The sequence below is a fragment of the Amblyomma maculatum genome, chromosome 3, assembly GCF_055883805.1.
Source record: "Amblyomma maculatum isolate TAMU_Amacu chromosome 3, ASM5588380v1, whole genome shotgun sequence".
In the NCBI taxonomy this organism is placed as follows: Eukaryota; Metazoa; Arthropoda; class Arachnida; order Ixodida; family Ixodidae; genus Amblyomma; species Amblyomma maculatum.
Window position 1 is genome coordinate 178,098,533 of NC_139346.1, and position 19,154 is coordinate 178,117,686.

At 46.6% G+C, this 19,154-nt stretch overlaps 2 protein-coding genes across 4 annotated transcripts in view; one reads left to right on the forward strand and one right to left on the reverse strand.

Annotated features, from left to right (window-relative positions):
* Positions 1-2,431: 2,431 nt before the first annotated feature.
* Positions 2,432-19,154, reverse strand: part of Smg5 (Smg5 nonsense mediated mRNA decay factor) — a 56,569-nt gene continuing 39,846 nt past the window's right edge. For 2 of the 3 annotated variants that reach the window (XM_084598788.1, XM_084598787.1), the window contains 6 exons: positions 14,770-14,910; positions 8,024-8,267; positions 7,277-7,367; positions 6,135-6,215; positions 5,342-5,505; positions 2,432-3,690 (listed from right to left, as the gene is read on the reverse strand). In XM_084598788.1, the coding sequence (XP_084454914.1) occupies positions 3,614-3,690; positions 5,342-5,505; positions 6,135-6,215; positions 7,277-7,367; positions 8,024-8,267; positions 14,770-14,910 (798 nt within the window). In that variant the 3' untranslated portion in view covers positions 2,432-3,613. The remainder of the gene's footprint in view (positions 3,691-5,341; positions 5,506-6,134; positions 6,216-7,276; positions 7,368-8,023; positions 8,268-14,769; positions 14,911-19,154) is intronic. The other variant, XM_084598789.1, reaches the window with a different exon arrangement.
* LOC146197055 (vacuolar ATPase assembly protein VMA22-like) lies at positions 9,234-10,163 on the forward strand. Its single transcript, XM_084598790.1, has one exon. It carries the CDS (start codon positions 9,266-9,268, stop codon positions 9,890-9,892), a length of 627 nt encoding a protein of 208 aa, XP_084454916.1. The 5' UTR covers positions 9,234-9,265; the 3' UTR covers positions 9,893-10,163.

Below are 19,154 nucleotides of genomic sequence, written 5' to 3' on the forward strand. Positions count from 1 at the left end.
ACACATTGCGCTTTGGGAAAGAAAACTTCAGTTCCACCGCCACTGTAGGCACTTGTCTTTCTTCCTGTCATTTCTTTCTTGCGCTTTTACCGGCCTCTCGGTTCACGTTCAGCAGAATTTATGGCAACCACATGTTGCTGTTTTCCCGACTGCGACGGCACTTCCGCTGCACCCAGAAATCTCCTGGTTCCCCCCTTTCGGGGTCTTTCTTACGCTGACCCTCGGTTTTCTGTGTACGTTCCGCTCCGCTCTTGCGCTTCCCCCCCCCCCCCCCCCCCCCCCCCTCCCCCCTCCCTTAGTACAGCGACACGCAGGCCTTGGTTCTTTCCAACCCCACAGGACTCGTTCAGGCATCCCGCCGTATCGGCTGTCGCGTAGGTTCGCGGGCGGCGCGCCCTTCTTTAACTTGCTTTCGGACTACTCTGCTTTTTTTCAAGCACTGTACATATTAACGAGACAAAAATATATGGGCCCAAGTGGGGCGCGTGCATTCTTCTCCTGTCCATTGTCCGGACAGCGAGTTTCCATATTAACGAGGCATAAATACATTGAAAAGGTTTCGTCCCCAGAAAAACTGTCCATAATTCGGGTCGTCCATATTAACGGGGGTCATATCAACGGGGCATGACTGTATACGTATAATCTGTTCTTTTGGTCTGTGAATTCAACTCTGAAACCAACTTTTCGATTGCTTGAAGTTGCATCATGTTGGTAATATTGAGTGAGTATAATAATGAGTATTTTAGCGGTATGAAGTGCGATAGTGGTTTAGAAGGGCGTATTTGCGAATATTCATGGCCTCATTCTTCCTTAGGGGTAAAATAAAAATAAATGTAAAAACTGTAAAATTGGGCCTAAATTATAATTAAAAATGAAGTTCCAGAGTCCCTAACCTTGCGCGTTCATCAATACACCAAACTGTTAAGAAAGCAAGCTGAAAACGCAAATGCAGCAGGTATCACAAGTTCCGAAGCGAGAAGAAACAGTACGCGTTTGCCTTCCTGCAAGGATGAGGTCTTGCCTCCAGTGGCGGCATTTCAAATATAAGACAGCGCACCATGGCGCCATACCGTGGGCATGGTCGATACTACTAGCAGTCGGGCCAGGAGCGCGACCTTCAAAATTGGCGCGTATGCAGAATAAACATGGAATAAATATGCAGCACTAGTGACTTGGTGTGATGCTCTCCTGAACGCCACTTCACATGACACGAAGGTGGACGACGGCTGCTGCGACGTGCGTCTTTCTCTCCCTCTTCTTTTTCTTTCTTCTCTATTTTCTCTTCTGTCCGCACGACGGTAAACTCCGGCGATTTCTCGATGCTTACAGATATAAACAAAATTTGCATCAGACGTTCTTCTCAACGTCAAGATTACATATTCCAAAAAGCACAGTTGAGGACACTAGTTTTCCCTACGATAGCGCTCCGGAACTCGCGCTCGCTGGCAGACTGGAAATTTTTACGGCCAACACTGCGCTTGATGACGTCACAGTCGTGCACGGGTTTTCGAGCAGACGACGGCGACCATGCAACGGCCCTACTGGGCGCGGCTTTTACGGTGTGGCGTCGCCTGTACGATCTTATTAAGTGCTACTGGCACGGGGTAAGGCGATGGCGGCGCTACTCAGAAACAGCCTTGCACGACGCCGATATGGACGACAGCCTGCTTGCAAACAGCACAGATCTTGGAATCAGTCTTGTAGTTTCAACTCGCACTTTAATGCATTCCTTTGCACCGATGGGTGGTAGCTAGTGCAGTGTTGGCTGCACGAGTTATTCTACGAAAAACAAGTGATTTTCTGAGGGAGAAAAAAAAAAAAAAAGAGCTTCGCGACAAATTGAATCGTGCTATCCGGCGTACCCCTCTGCACTCCAGAACGCATGCATGTTCGTAACATTTCGCGCGGGCCTGCTACCAACACAGGATGGTTCTGATAGAAGAGTTTGGCCTCGCGAGTGCTGGGCGACGGCTGAAATCTGATTGCTATTTCGACAATTTTTCCACACACGACATAGGCTAAACGGGCTAAACCACCCGCCGCAGTCCGCCGCTGTCAGCACGGCGGATTGTGCGCGAGCCACCGTCAGAAAAAACCTCCCCACTAAAATCTGTTGGTCTAAATGATACACGACTGGATAAATTAATGAAAAAAAAAAAAAAAAAATCACTACAGTGTTCTTGCATATACAGGAACACTATTGTGCAGTCTAGTGCTGCTCCTTGTTGGTGCGTTACAAAATGTCTAAAATTTTCAACTTCGAAAAAGCACAGATAGCAGCGCAATGTCACAAAGTGTATCTGGCCCACTTTTATTTTTTTGGTCTGAGCCAATAACTCCCACCCCTACATATAAACTTATATGCTCCTTACCATCAAGCATAATATTTGCATAAAATGAATGAATGAATGAATGAAAGACCAACCAACAATGCCAACTCAAAATATTTTTATTTGAAATGAACAATACCCCACTCTGAATGGCACTGATTTAACAAATGTACCAAGTACAAGTTTGCAGACTTTGGCATCTGTAAACACAAACAAAATGTTGCAATAACTTGACCAGTATTTGTAGTCCTTGTAAAAAAAAAGTACCAGACAAGAGAACAAGACAGAAAAAAAGCAAAGAACTGACTTGCTGCCATGTCACCTGGAATAGTGTTAGACAGCATCAAGACACTTCAGCATAGCACTCACCTGTGCAAAAAAGTAAAGGAACAAAACAAGTGGCTTCCGCACACTAGCCGACGAAACGAAGGTGTCGTACAACTGATATCATTTTCGAGTAGAGCTGCCTTCGAAAAGCTGGCTGCTCCAGAAATGGAAAAAAAAAATAAGGTGTGTTAATGCTCACAATATTATTCTGACTATCAGGCTACAATTAGCCTCAACCACTGAGTGAGATATCCCCAGTACAGGAATTCCTAGCTACGATCGAACAGTGAACAAAGCAGACACACCATCTGCCGAAGGTGCAAAAGGATGTTGATGCAGAACAGAAGCAACTCAAGTTTACTGTGACAAACTCGAGATTTTAAAACAAGATGAGGGAGCATTATACCATTGTGCATTTTACTATGACTAAAAGCCGTGGGAACTTTGACCATGCGGCTATCCAAGCCCCCTTACAACTATATCGCGAACGGGGTGAAGATGGCAAAATTAAAACTGTGCGTCAGATTTTGTTAGATGGGAAAACAGAGCTCGTTTATTGCCGTCTTCTCCATCTAGCAAGGTTGTACAATGAGCAAATTCAACCCCTCAAGAACTGATTTCACCACCCAAAGGTGGCAACAACTTGCAAGTTGAATAAAGACTCCCAATCACGTGGTGAACCGTTTTTCCGCAAGCTGTGCTCAGCCAATGAGCTACCGGTGACCAGTTGGCCCTTCGCAGTAAAGAAGCCACTCGCAAAACCATTCCAACAGAAGCGGTCACGATGGACACACTCCGATCTAGACTTCGACGGGATCCACGTAGCTTGTTGCAGACTGGAGCGCGGCGCCCCGTGTGAGCAGTGGGTAGCCTCGGTTCCTGCGCCCAAGGGGTCGTCCATTCTGCCGCCAAGCTGAGTGTGTGACATGAGAAAGCTCAGGGCTGCCAACGACGCTTCATCCGGGTTGTGTTCTGGGCACGTTCACAGTCAGCCACTTGGCAGCAAATGTTTCCACGTCCTCCATGCTGATGCCTGCATTGTTGAAGGGAGGGGCCTCCAAGCTGAAAGGTGATCAGCATGCAGACACAGTGCGAGAGATACCCGCTTTCTCTACTAGCAACTTTAAAATCCGCAGCTGGAGGCTAGTCTGCTGAAGCTTAAGGTGGGAAGGGTACACAATGAGAGTGGAGGCAAGCACCACTATAAAAGCAAAGACATGGCTATTAAGACTACGCTGTGACACACTCGTTTGAAGATGTTGTAGTGATCACGTTTTCAGCCGTCTTTAGTTGCTGGAGGGTCTCTTGAGACCGATGTGAAGTTGTCCTGTACCAGCACGTTATTGCATTTTAAAGACAACGATGCTCACTTTCACCAGAGAGAGCTTTTGTGAGCTAGCAAGGTCAAATGCACCCGTCGCCATCACCAGTCATTTTTGCAAGAAAACTGCGGTGCGTCATGATGGTTCCCAGTGGGCAGACCTGAGGATACGTAGTCTTTCACTTTCAAACAGTGATCTCCTAACATGGTATCTGCCTGGAGCATCTGTAGTGAATAGTACATTACTTTTCATGACTATGCCACAGCATCACAGTTATTCTTGTTCATATTGACTTAAGGCTTTTCTATTTCAATAAACTGTAGCTGCTTTTGTTTATTAAAATTCTTGATCCACTTTTGAGATTCTTCCGAAAATAAATCACATAATCGAAGATGTTGCTATATTTGTAGTGGCGTTGCCTTCGACATCATTGTTACAGGCAGAAATGCAGTGCAATGCAGAAGGCAGTGCAGGCAAAAATGGTTGTTGGCACCTATGGTAGATGCCACCAGGTTTATTTCATTTTTTCATTCATTTCATTTTATTTAAAACTGCCACGCTCTGCATGCAACCTAAGTGGCGCGGCAGCCATCGTGTCCACAGATATAGAATTTTAACAGCACAAAACACAGGACGAAGGAAGAGACACAGACAACTCTCTTCTTCTCTTGGCTTGGTTTTGTTTGTGGGGTTCAACATCCCAAAGCGACTGAGAGACGGCGTATCGGAGGGCTCAGGAAATTTCGACCACCTGGGGTTCTTTAACGTGCACTGACATCGCACAGCATACAGGTGCCTCGCTTTTCGCCTCCATCAAAAAACTGCCGCCATGGCTGGCATTCGATCCTGCATCCACGGACACAGCAATCAAGCATTCTAACCACTGCAAAACCCTGGCGGGCCCTTCTGGTGTCAATAGAGTTGTAGTTACTATACTAACTGTACACTGTGTCGACAATGCCAGTGTATGCAGACGCTGTATATTATTGCAAAAAAAAAAGAGACTACCGTATGGAAAAATTAAGTTTTAAACCAGTGCGCTATGTTTCTCAGCTCCAGAGCCTGGTATTTGTTAATTTGGGGAGGGATATTTTGAGTGAAGCAAGAAAAAAAAATAAGATTAGAAGGGTTCAATGCTGCTGAACCGAATATAGAGCGAAAGCATTAGCTGCGGGTGACTGAGCATTCTTCTTCTGTTAGGCGCAGTGCCAGCTCGGGGACCACGGACACGGACACGGACACGGTACACAGCGACAAGCGGTTAGACTTGGCATAGTATTGCTTTCGCAATTCTTTTCCAATTCTCTAGCAGGGCTGCACGACTGGACCACCACATGCAGTTCAGGTAAACGGCATGCTTGCCTGCGGTCCGGGCGACAGCAGATGCATTGGGGGGCAGTCCTCCTGCGGCTCCTGGTGGTCCTGAGCAGACAAGGAGTGTGACCATGGGCCGGTCAACCGGATGTCCCCCCCTGGGGCACTGCCGCTCCAAGTGATGGCAGCATTCAAGAATCTGGAACAGCTCCCTGCGTACACAACCATGGCAGGAAACGCCTGTTACCTCTACTGTGAAGCAGAGGGGAACTTCGGACTAGTTGGTGAAACACACTGATACAATTTGTAAAGTCAGAAAGGAAGACTAGACGATCGGAACAAGAAAAAGGGGCCTCAATACCATTACATATAATATATATTTTTTTTTGCCCTGTGTCTGAGCTATGTCTGTGCACAAGCTTGCAGAAGCGAAAATGAATGCACCGGACATAAGACTTGCCCTTAACATTAGATCAAGGAAAGAAAGTGCACCGCAAGGCTAATGCATTCTTACGCTGAAGTTACACTTGTTTAGCATGAGGAGCGGACCATATTTATTTTCCACCACCTCAGCTTCTCAAACGTATGCATTATTGATAAGCGGTTGCAGTAGCTGGGTGTTGAACCTTCAAGTGTGCAGGTCTGTAAACACCATGGCTGCTGACCCACCCCGCTGCAGCAAAAGACACTGCCTCAAGAAAATCAAGACATGCGCACTCCTACAGCTGTGAAAAGATTAGTACAGGGGCCTTCCAAGACTTCGCTCTCCAAGAACAGGTGCCGGGAAGCCCTTTCCTCTGGAATAACTGCACAGAGAAATAACAAGCAAGCAGGCACCTACCAAGCTTCCTTTTCCTTGCGCTTGGGATACTTCATGGGAGACAGCGAGAGGCGTTCGTGGCTTTTTTGGGAGCGAACATACCTGCATGATAAAGAGAAAATTTGTAACAGGGGTCCAGAAAAGCTACATGATATGCGAAAAATGCATGCTCTCACAGTTTCAACCAAAAATAGTTAGTTTGTTTTGTTGGGTTTAACATTCCAAAGCAACTCAGGCTACGAGGGACGTTGCAGTGGAGGGTGTCACGATTATGGTCCGTGTTCGGCTATTAAGGCTCCAGGTCCACAAGATGAGGTGAAGGAAAGGGTGACTTTATACAATATTTACAGTCGTGGTACAAGGCACAAAAATAACGGCAAGGGGCCCGAAAGTTACTGGCTTCACATGACTGTCTTCACAGCACAGCAACGGCCAGGGAGACACCGCCACGTCTACTCCCGGGGAGGAGCATGGCATGCTACAATGCTCACGACGGTCTCGCCGAGCGCCTTCTTTTATGGGCCAGGAAGCCGTTGGCGGCCAAGTGCCCAATAGCAAGCGCTTTCGTTTCCCGCTGAAAATCTTTCGCATTGCGAGGGAGAGAGGAGAGCATGCCGCTATGGCGTCAGCGAGGGGGTTGAGGCATCTGGCTGTCTGGCCTGCTTGCCCGGCGCTGAGGGGCATCAGGCACTCGTCAGCACCTGCTCGGCTCCCACTGTTGACCGTTGCAGCAGCCGCGGAAACCGCGGCTAGAAGCCCGATCATAACAAGGGCTCTGGAAATTTTGACCACCTGGGGTTCTTTAATGTGCACTCACATCGCACAGCACACGGGCTTCTTGCTTTTCGTCTCTATCGAAAAGCGACCGCCGTGACCGAGATGCGATCCCAGATCTTCAGGCACAGAAGCTGAGCGCCGTAACTACTGAGCCACTATGGCGGCAGGGCAAAAATGATTAGTTTCTTTTTGCAAACAGCTTGGGAAGCATCTACTAGGCTGGGCCTAATTAAGGGAATGCTGATCCAGACTGTACAGGTTTCCACATTTTAACAACTGCTTCGCAGTGAAACAGCAAGCTAAGTGCCTCGCCACTGCACTAGCTCCTGCATTACCAAACATTCCAGTGTGTCTGCAACAAAAATGCTGCACTGAATGTGTAATACCTGCTGCCTCGACGCAGCTCCCCTTCTAGCCATCGGATTGACTCGCGTGCTCCGACACTTTCCCGCTTCAGCAGGTCCAGGCTTGAGATCACTGGAAGTAAAGAAACAACCGCATACTAGCATACTTGAGGATAAAGCTGTGCCAGCGGACTGCCTGACTTATAATTCATCAGTGCATTATGACTTCGCCACAATATCAGTGTGGCCCTACCTATCCAAAGCCAAATCCAAACATTTAAAATAAGCCAAAGTTTCTCAGACGATTTAAGAAACAATGCAGAAGATTAAACACAACTAAACTGTTCATATTCTCATCGAGCCTATCATTCCATGACATGACAGAAAACGTTTTTTTTTTAGTATAATGGAGAACCTCACTTCCAAAACAGCCACATGCATACACACAAAAAAGAAATGTTCTTCTTCGAAACAATATATACTGTAAAATACTTTGTTAAAGCACTAACTCGTCTGCAGTGTATCTATGTTACTTGTAATGTTTGCCTCCTAGTCATGTCTGCCTACCTGCTTCTGTGTTGCACTCGTTTATGTTCCCTTCAAACCCACTCTGTTACCCTATGATTCGTTTACCTTCTTTCCACTAGCTGACCTCAGCAAGAGTATCATTAGCTCCGTTCCCTGACCCACTCTGCTCAGTTCCTGTCTCCTAATGTTGACCAACAATGACAAAATAAACTGCTTTAAACACTTTAAACCTCACAGCGTTTGACCATGAGAAAAACTGACCATGTGACGGCACGACAAGTACGAATCGACGGGAGGCCACCAGGCGGCGCAGGTGGACCAGGCGAGCGCAGAGGACCTGTGTGTGGGGCACCAGGAAGGGTGGGGGCGCTGCCTGGCGTCCTGCCTGACCTAGTTGCCCCTCAAGGTCACGCACCTCCTGCTCCAGCCAGAGGTGGGCCATGCTACGCATCACCTGCTTGCGCTCATCCTCGCCACCTCCTCCCTCGCCATTGCCCAGGGCATCCTGAAACACCACACCACGTGAATGCCACCACACACAGCTCCCAAGAAGACAGCACAAAACGTTTGTTCTTCTTGCTCCATTTGTCAACTGTGCCCATCATGCCTTTGAAAACTCCAAGCTTTTCAGCAGCAGACGCATACAAACTGCAAGCCGCATAGTATTCTGGGCAAAGCTTTATGTTTCCTGATTGGCTAATGCTGCAGCAAGTTTGTAACCCCCTGTTCATGATGACAACCAAAAAGATACAAAGGATGAGGTAATGCAACATAGTTCAACATAAAGTGGTAATTATTTCTCACAAAAATCAAACAGCATAGCCTGCGCTGCATTTTCATTAGCTTCGACTAAAATGTTTCTCACCACAGATATGCTTCTCAACACATCCACTAGCTGTAGACTTCCGAAGTGCCTTGCATCCTAGCGGCAAAGGCGTGAAATCGTGAATACATTGCTATGACCATGCGGCTAGAAATTCGACTGTACGCACATTCGCCTCACAAACCGTCAATGACAAAAAAAGGAGAGAGAGAGAGAGAAAAGTGCACCGCACCGAAAATTAAGTTCAGCCGTGTCAATGGGAAGATCTTAATTTTTTTTCGTGAGCGGCTACAATGCAGGCAAAAAGAGATGCTCCCGTTAATTTTCATTTCTGGTGGGCATTCGAGGTTTCTTTGTCATGGGCAATGCATATGAAACGCTTTTCCAAACCACCACATTATCTGCGCGCTCACCGCAAGAAACGCGCACTAACAAATATAAAATATCCGACAATAAAGTAGTAAGCGACACTGAACGGTTACACTGACAGCAAACTTTGTTACAAAGCTGCTATCCCAAACAACACCAAGAACGCAGACGACATTTCTACCGTTTTGAAATCGGCGCGCCAGAAAGTTGCACGAACGGCACGAACGACCGCGCTGCCATCTGTCGCATCGCGCGAACACTGCATGAACGCGGATGGCCACGTGACCTAGTATTTCACGTGAGCGACTGAAATGGCCGACGACGCAGTGCGGTTCGAAACCACCGAGATGTCCGAGAAAGAAGCAGGCAAGCCGGCAAACCTTTCGGACGGCGAGCGAGAGACGTCTCTTGAAAATACACTTGGCGCCGTCGAGAAGATACTACAGCTGCGTGAGAGCCTCAACGAGCTGATCGAGAACGGACTGCTCGAACTGGCACGCGCGCGTTACGCTACCGGCAACAAATCCGTATCCACTCTGCAGCTCAACATGGGCAATGTGGATGCGCTGCGCACCGTGCGAAGTCACTTCGAAGTCCCGGGTCAACGTTATCCCAGCTTTGAACTAATCGACGCCGAGTCCGGTGAGCCGCAAAATACGGACGAAGTGGAGGGCGGAGTCCGCCAGCGTCTCCCGGCAAAGTCGCAGACAGCGGGCGAGGAAACGCAGTCTTCGGTGCCCAAGCACCCAACACCGAACGACCCGCTCCGCTGGTTCGGTGTGCTCGTGCCTCAGTCACTACGCCGCTCGCAAAAGTGCTTCATCAACGCACTCGAGGTCATTATGGATGTGGCAAACGAGCAGTCGCGCTTCGCGGCCGAAATGGACGTCTACCGCGCAAGCCAAGAAACGACGGCCTCATGCGCCGCAGAACCGTGAGTTTACCGCATCCATTTCTGAAGGTAACTTACGGTAAGCAGCATTCCCATGCACCTTCGGCGATCTACCATTACCGAAAGCTAAAGATGAACGCTGTCCAGCGAAAGGGTACGGAACGCAGCCCTGCAACCGGACCTATTGCCGCTTTCACCACTGTCTGCGTCACAGATGTCAACACCATTTGTACCGAACCTGTGTGCCGTTTTTGTGAAACTTGTACAAAGCGCACTGTTGGTCAGTTTTGCATATAAAAGCAAAGTACTGTTCAAGAGTGGCGTTGTTGTGCTCGACACCGAGTCAAACGTATGAGTCGTGACATGTTTGAATCCTGAGCCACATAGTGAGCAAGAATAGCAGAAATGTGTCCTACAGCCCTAACGACCACCGCCAGCTTAATGGTATCGCAGTCGTGTTGTATGTCCAAGTGACCGCTGGCCACTTGCCGCACATTTTGTGCACAAATGTTACACGAAGAGAAATCATGCTACGGGGGTCATTTTGCCAAACCTGTGCATCCAGCACAGCCGAGGTCTTCGGCTGTTTTCCGATGAAATGACGATCGTCTACTAGGTACATTACCAAATGATTTACTTTCAGGAAAACAATCGAAAACTGAGCACACAAGCACATCTTCACAGTGAGCCAGCCTGTTGACATAGCCATTACTAAATTCAGACTGAAAGGTAACGCGCAGCGCTAAACTGATCTTCACTTGCTTTTCTACACTCACACCACATAAGGCGGCTACAGAAATTTCCCAATAGCACCAGACAGTTCTTCACACCTGGCAACTGCAAAGGGCTTTTTGAAACTGATCTCAATATTTACAGTGTGCTCGAGACTACCATAATTAAGGTGGTGGTCCCACTCCAGCGGTGAAGAGACTACATTTTTGGTGATAAACGTACGTTGACTGTGCCTCACTCGTTTCATTTATGTGATTTTAATATCTTTGGAAAGTTTATTTTCTCTGCTTTCGAAAGGTACATTTTGTTTATAAATAGCTGCAAAGGTGAGAAGCTGCTTTTCAGCTCTACTTGTCTCGGGAAATGCAAAATTGTGCAAAACCTTTTGCACCTAGAGAAAGACAATTCCAGATGTTTTGAGATTAGATGCTAATGAAAATAGTTAAGTATATTTAATAGTGTGTATAGCTTAGTTTATTAGCCACGCGTCTTTGAAAATTGTTAGAAACCGGAATATATATATATATATACGATAACTTTCAAGATATGCACTATGCTGCCGAGATTTTTTTGCACAGTTGGAGGTCGTGCAGGGTTTCCTTTTTCCTGAATATCATCTGTCTGCCTCAATTAGTGTAAAAGTTCTTTTTGATCAAAGTTAGCCTTTTTTGAAAAACGGCTTAAAGAAAATGCTAAACTGTTCAAGTAACAAGCTTTTAACGGCGCTGAGTTTTCGCGTGTAAAAACTTTACACTTCGCTGTCAGTGGATGAGCATTGGTTTTGCTCTACGACACTTGAGAAACGTGCACGGTCAGGGTGATTTCAGCTACTTTTTTCGTGGCTCACTTGAAGGGCATGAGCTCTTCATGAAATATTTTAAGCACGATTGAAATGCTTCATGACTTGTTTACTTCTATTCAATATAACAAAGTTTCGGGTTTTTGTTCCTTTATTCAACTGGTAACAATTATCAACTACAACATGTACAAAAAACAAATAATAGTGGAATAGCAGAGGCATGTACGATAAATGTTCTAGGTAGCGCCATCTACAAAACGTATGTGCACTAAAAATGTCGCAGTTTAGAAAAATTACGAGGGTGGTGCTACAAACAACCTGAATCGAGGGGTATTTACGAGAGGGCATGATGGATTTGTCACGGAGGGGCACATCCAAACAATTGCTGGGGCATTGTTCTGGTCTCCCCCTCCGTGACAAATTGAGTCACGAGACCTCCGGGACACCCGCGAATTGCCAGAGTACACTTGCTTGCTTTGTGATTTATTGCCTCCTATTCAGTGTGGCATACTGTTTGTGTGCAGAGTCCGTCTTCGAACGAAACGTGCTCCCCTCGTCCAGTACAAGTAGTGGCTTTCGTTACTTTGTTTTTACTTTTATTTAGGAACACACATGGTGTATGCGTGTGTGTGGCAAAAGCAGGAATCTTGCTGCTCATGGCGCTGCCTCGCATGAGAAGGGAATAACTGCTGGCACACTCAACACGGGGAAACCGATGAAGAGAGGAGGCCTCTTTCCTTCCACAGAAATGATTAAGCGGGATCAGCCATTCAAAGAACAGTGCTGTCATAATTTCAACCCACCAGCTAGAGATACAACCAGACAACGCGGAATCGCTCTGCATTCTTAGTATCCAGTCGGTCTTACACTGAAAGTGAGGCGCTAAAGTCTTGGGTGTTAGAGGGTTGGTATCACACAAACCCTCGAAGGAAAAATAAAACTTGATGCTACGGAAATTATCGAATGAGGAGAAGAGGCTGTTACGTGCCGCACAAATTTATTGCATGATATGAAGATTTTGCCAGTTCACAAAAAGAGAAAAGTGGTAAAAGAAATACTAAAATTCTGCTTACCTCTGCAAACACATGACAAAGCAGCGGATGCTAAACCTCATTTATTTACTGGTACAATTAATAGCCTAAGTGCATTGTTGTTTATTTCTCACATCTTAGGCAGGACAGGGAAACACCTGTTATAAAAGTGTGAATAAACTGACTTTGCCGCTGCACTTCCGTTAATTCGTCGTCGACTACTCGTGCAAGCTAGTCCAGCCGAGGGAGGAAATAGCACGCGCACGCAGAAGCAAAATGAGGACTCAGTGGAGCATCCAAGTGGAAGAGGGGAAAAGGACGCCATAAGTGCCTGCAAAACTGGCCCCTTTCGGACCTTTCTTTTGGCAATGTTCCTGTACAACCCCCCCCCTCCCTCCGCATTTTCTACATAGTTTAGTGTGAATCCGCCTCTTCAGTGCCGAAGTGAACATGAATACATGCAGGCATCCACCAACATAGCCTGTTGGTGGATTTCATGTATCTTTCGCAATATCGATTCTTCTCAAAAGGACAAAAAAATTGGCACTAATCCTCTTATCTACAACTAAGGTTCATTGATGAAGCCTGCAGAAATATATGCATGAGACACAAATAATTTGCATGACATCGCCACTTTTCTCTTTTTGGCATCCACTTTTCCTTTTCACTAGTACTAAATTGGCACTGTGCAATCGTGCTGACACCATGTTTTATTTGTGTTTAGGCAAGCTAGCATACTGCAGTACAGTCCAACCCTCTCACGCACGACGGGGAGGAGCAGTCGGGTTCGAGGCTCTAGGGACCTGTTTACATAGACCCGACAGCGGAGGGTCGAGTTGGGGAATAAAGTTGAGTGGACTCGACTCTATCGGGTTTACATGAACCTGACTCAATGAGCGCACCACAACCTGCTCTGGACGAGCGGCGATTATGGCGACACCTTGCGTCGAGGCGAAGAACTAGCAGATGGCATTCAATTTCGGTTTTTTACCCCGTGCATCTAAAGATTTTCCAAACTGTTCTCATCTCTCACTGTGCCCCGACTCAACTCGACAGCGTTTACATGCTTCCTGTAGCGGAGTCGAGTCCAGTCAATCCATGCCCTGCACGGGAGTTAACTGAACTCGACCCGCCATCTTCTCGATCTGACCCGACGGGGTTTACATGAACCCGGTAACCGGTTTTCGACCCGATAACTCAACTCAACCTGTTGCTATCGGGTCCATGTAAACGCCGCTTACGCAGGAGAGAGAAGGCTATTGTTGCATTGTTGAGGCATGCATAGTTCGAAGTAGCGTTGTGGTGGGGTGAAGAGGGGAGTTGAATGAGGCAGCCCATGCTGCGAAGGACGGGGACACAAGTCCTTCCCTTCTCTGCTGAACTTCGCTGCGGAGCCCGTGCAGCAACAAAAGAAAAGCCTTCAGGCAGCACAGGTCAAGACGACTGGGCCACTGGCACACAATTCCTCAGTCATAGTTTGGCGGCGTAGCCTGGTGGCAAAATCTGAACTACTCTCAAGATGGCGACCATGGAACCGCCACCTTAACACTTTCAAGCGAAAGCATATACAGTTCCTTTGGTCGAAAAGCTGTCGTCGTACCCAGTTTTGGATCAGGTTTTGCAGGAAGTGTTTGGAACGTGGTAGGAAAAATGGAAGCTTATAGTTGAGGCAGTATCCCTTCCCTTACAGCACGATTCAGGTGTTCACCAAGAACTGTGATGATACCAAGCCTTCTTTCCACCAAGAAACCTACTTAAAAGAATTTCAAAATTCGCAGAATGAAAAGGCGGAATCGAATGCACTATCGCGTTTACTCTGAAGGTGAAGCTTGAACGTCCCCCTAATTTCTTATGTTGCGGAACCACCCTTTAATGACTTAACTGTCCCCTTCTTGTACATGAAGTATTTGAACTGTTCACAGTGTATTTTTCGGCCGGTTCAATGAGACTTGCTCAGGTACAAAATCATAAGCATTTGTTTCAGTTCACTAATAGCTACTTTCCAGCCATTAGCAATCTCAATAAATATGGTTAGGAATACCTTACATGAAACTACTGTATGTCCATAATGCAAAAGAGAAGTTTTCAACACTACAAAAAATCGAAGCAGGGTTGGTCTAATTAGGAAGCCCCCATGTTCAACATCATTGTTAGGGCAATCACAACTATGCTTTGTTTCAAATACCAAATGCTGTGATGCCGTAATGTTATTCCAAAAAGACTCCTGTCCAATCCCCAAAAAAGAAAATGGCACTTCCCAAACGAGCACTGGATGTCATTACTCTAAATGGACATGCTGGATGGAGGCAGTTACATTGCTGCAACTACATGCGAGACCGTGAAAGGAGGAAGATCACTTGCATTGCTCAGGGGCATGGGTGATGAAGTGCCGTTGGTGAGCACGGGCACCCTGGGCTGGAATTGGCCGCGGATGAACTGCAGCCCGGACCCCGGCCTCTCCGACAGCCAGTGGCCAAAGCGCACCAGGTACAGCAGGCGCAGCTGTGCAGCACGTGAAAGCGATGCCACATTGCCACCAATCGTGAGGCAGCAGGCAGAAATGTAGCTTATATGCAATAACAGTAGCTGTAATTTCAGAGAAATGCAATATGCTTGGAATTCTCCCATGTGGCCGTTTCTCAGGTGAGAAATTCCACATGAAATTGGACCTTTATGCAACATGATGCAGAGGCCAGCTCAAATCTGGGCTCTATATGGTAGCATGTTCCGAGTCTCTGGGATAAGGAATGACGGAAGCATTGAAACGGGGAAAAATGACAACAAGAAAGCTTAAAGGGTAACGCTAACGTTTTTTCAACCTTCCCGGATTTTACTGAAACTTGCAAAGCACACTCTCCTTAGCTTCCTGGTAATTTGTGCCGAGTTTCGTTGTGATGGGACAATCTGTTGGGCATGGACTTGACCGAATGCATGACCATCTATACTTGCTGCAAGACACAATTTTGAGCTTGCTTTTGGTCACTTCAGACAAACAGTGATCCCAGCTGTTAACTGCGATTGCGATGTTTAGCCAATTAACACTCGCACAATTGGTTTAGCGGCCATATGCGTGATGTCACAGCTTGGTATATCTTGACTCCAAAGGTTGGCTGAAACCTACATTTAGTTTGTTGCACTGTTCTTGCTTTTAAAATACTTCTACCTGGTACTTTGCAAAAATTTATTTTTTTGTACCAGAAAGAGTGGGCTCTGAGGATTGTGACATGATTAATATCCCTGTGACACCACCGACTCAGAATTATCTTGAACTTTCTTGGCCTAAATGAACAGAAAGGAGTCGTCGCCGTGTCTCGCGGCCTGCAACAAGCTTCTCACAGAAGCCTCCAGGGCACCATTAGGCACTGCTTATTTTGTACAAGCAAGTAACAAAATAACGCTCAGAACAACCTATATATTTTTACACTTCTCTTTTCTTCACAAAATGCAATTATCTAGTTGTAAAATAAAACACACTTGGTGAAAACAACGAGCACATTCTATACACAGCTCTGCTGGACACCATGTGCGGCATTTGCGACTCGGCGTCCTCGCCGCCACTCTCTTTTGTCTTCATATCCACAGTGGTTAACAGCGAGCCCGCTTTTTGGTGCATTTTGGTTGCATAATGAGTGATAATCGTACTGTGCTAGTGTTCTGCCCGCCGTCTCCAAGTGCGAGCTGCAGGCGGGCGTGCAGGAGGTCAAAACAAGTGATGCATGCACAGTCAAGCGAGATTATGGTGCAGTTGCAAAAATCAAACACAACTAACCGAGCTGGAATACTAACTATATGTGATAAAAACTAATATATTTAAGAGCAAAAATAAAATTATTGAAGAAAAAGTTTATTTAGCGACTCAAAAGTAGCATGCATTGAAAACGAGAGAACTCCCTTCACCCGCTGGAATACTAATTATATGTGATAAAAACTAATATATTTAAGAGCAAAAATAAAATTATTGAAGAAAAAGTTTATTTAGTGACTCAAAAGTAGCATGCATTGAAAACGAGAGAACTCCCTTCACCCTTGAAGAAAGATCAACAATCTCCTTTCGTTACGAACTTTCTTTCCTAAGGACTGCAGTCTGACACGGCACGCATCTCCCTCGAGGTAAAGACGACCTTGGGTGATGGGAGTTGAAAGGAGTTCAACCGTGCCCGTCAGACAATCTGTTGCTGTCGCATTGCATTGGCAAGCAGTAAAAAGCAAAAACACTGAGAACTGCTCATTGAAATACACACCAAAGAGCAAAGCGAAAAACTGCTATCCTTGGAAAATCTGGGTGAGCATATTGTGCAAGTAACTCCTCACCGCATTCTCAACCAAATAAATGTATTTGTTATAAAGGCCGTGGTGTATACTTCCTACTGTTGTAACTGTCGAAGAGAGATCATTTTCTTTTATTGCGAAAGCAATACTGCTCCCAGTTTGAGCCTTCAGCGTAGAACGGCGGTGACCACCATTGACCTTTGACCTTTAGACGAACCCAAGCTGGCAGGAGCTGCCAACTTGTGTCTCTCGTTTTACATGGGACGGTTATGTCAGAATCAGCCTGCCAGGACCCTGGCATTCACGTTACTCCTAGAGCCTAATAAGGCACATTCACACGGCTTGGTTAAAGAGGGGCTTTATATGTGGGCTGGCAGAAGCTGCCGGGTGCCCCTCTCGGAGAAGGATTCTTTAGTCACAAGAAACGTGGGAAGTCCTTGCAGGCCCTCTTCTTCACGCGGCACTGCGCTTTTGTCCTATCTTCAGCTGGTCACGTGGCGTGTCGCTAGCTGTACAGTCACAACAATAGTTACAGCAGCCTTAACCACTAGACTCGGCAGCTGCTAGGAAAAGCCAACTTTGGCTATGTGCTGCTCCCGGGGAAAGTAGACGGCAGTTGTGAACTTGGAAAGAAGGCGACATGGGCAGCTGAGCAAGGGAAGGCGAACGGGCGTAAAACTCTTGACAGTCGACACATCTTACTGGGTTGTTGTAATCCACAATAGCTTCTAGAATCACGGTTTGCTTGCTGGTTTGTGTGAATGGTACCATATCGGCACTGTGTATAGAGCATAAAACGGTAACCACAGTTTTTTACCTATCCATTGTATAGCCAAGCACTGCCCCTTTGATAGGCACGCACCTCGCCTTTCTCGAGCTTGGCTCAGGAAAAACCAGGAGGAAGGCCTTTGCAGGCCACTTGTCTCATACCATAGATATCAGCAGATCTCTTGATCTAGAAGTCCATCAGTTCTGGGGATACATAGAAGTTTTCTGTTGTAATGCAGTAACCTTTGTCTAGAAGAGGCGCCACAAGCTTCAGCACAACTTTCATCGCCATTCCGGACTGGCACAGCAAGAAAAAATTTTATACCTCTATCAAATTTGATAAATAAATTTGATGGAGGCATGAAGTGCTTCCAGCCGAGGTCTCCATTGAACAGCAACAAGTTCTCATCTACACTTAAGTCGCGCTCCGGAACATGCAATGTGTAGTATTTGTTCACAAGATTCTGACACACAGGCCAGATTTTTCAGAGGTGAAGCTGAGGGTGTCCTTCCAAGTCCTCAATGGTTGATTTCTCCACAATATGCAACATTCGCATGATGAGTTGAAACCGGTTTCGAGACATTACCTCGTGAAAAATAGGAGTCTCAATCAGTCGTCTCTTGACCAGTACATCCTTTCAGTCGGCTTCTGCGCAATGCACTGCAGCAACAAGAGTCTAAAAGAAACACGTAGTTCTTCTCGCGTAACTGGAAACCACTTTCGAAAGCGAGAATGTTTGCCCAGCTTACTCGAGTTCAGCAACTGTAAGGCACATCGGTTTATTTCTACTATGATGTTATCCAGAAATTCAGCATCAAAGTAAGCCTCAGAAAGTGGTTGTGGAGGGGAGCTTACTTTAAGCGTCATTCCCAGTGAAGCCTTGAAACAAAGCGTGGGGTCTCACTAGGATGCTGTTAATGTTCATCTGACACCATTCGCGGGAGCTGGCCAATGTCTCCTCGCTGCACTCTTCCGCTTCAGACTCACTGTCAGTATAAGCATTGTCATTGTCTTCTTCGCTTGAGGAATAGAACACGAAGTCTACATCTTCATCACTTGCGCTGTCATCATCTGAGAGACAATGTTCTCCTGTACCGGAATGCCGCACGGATGACGCCATGTGTGTGAAAGCGTGGGAAGTGTAGGAAACAAGGGGTACACCTTCCGCCATCTTCTTCTTAGTCTTCTTTCCGCACGAAGAAGAAGCAGAAGACTAAAGCCCCTCTAAGAAAAGTAGCGCCAACCACTTCTTTTCTCCTCTGTTCCACTCTACCACACGGTGACGGTGGTGTCGTCTATGACGGACCTCCCTCCCGCTCTCTTCTGAATCCAGTTCCTCTCCGCCAGGAAGGGAAGAAGGAGAAGGTTGTGGTAGAAAGAAGTGGGGTGCAGACAGAAGAGAGAAAGTAGAGAAGAAAGAAAAAGAAGAGGGAGACAAAGATGAAGAGGAGAGCTATTAATGGCCTCCTTCCTCCTCCTCTTTGCCTCCTTCAAGGGCAAAAAATTACACTAGTGCACAAACTACAATTCAATAAAATGTTCAAAAGACTGAACATGTGCTGCCATCTATGTTTCAAATAAAAAAGCACAAATTGACGAGATGGACTTGTCAAAAGCCGCTTGGAGCTTCGCGGAACACCCATGATGGGCTCAGCCCGTCGTAAGCAAAAAAGTGGCGATCACTCATGACGAGCTCAGCTCGTCACAA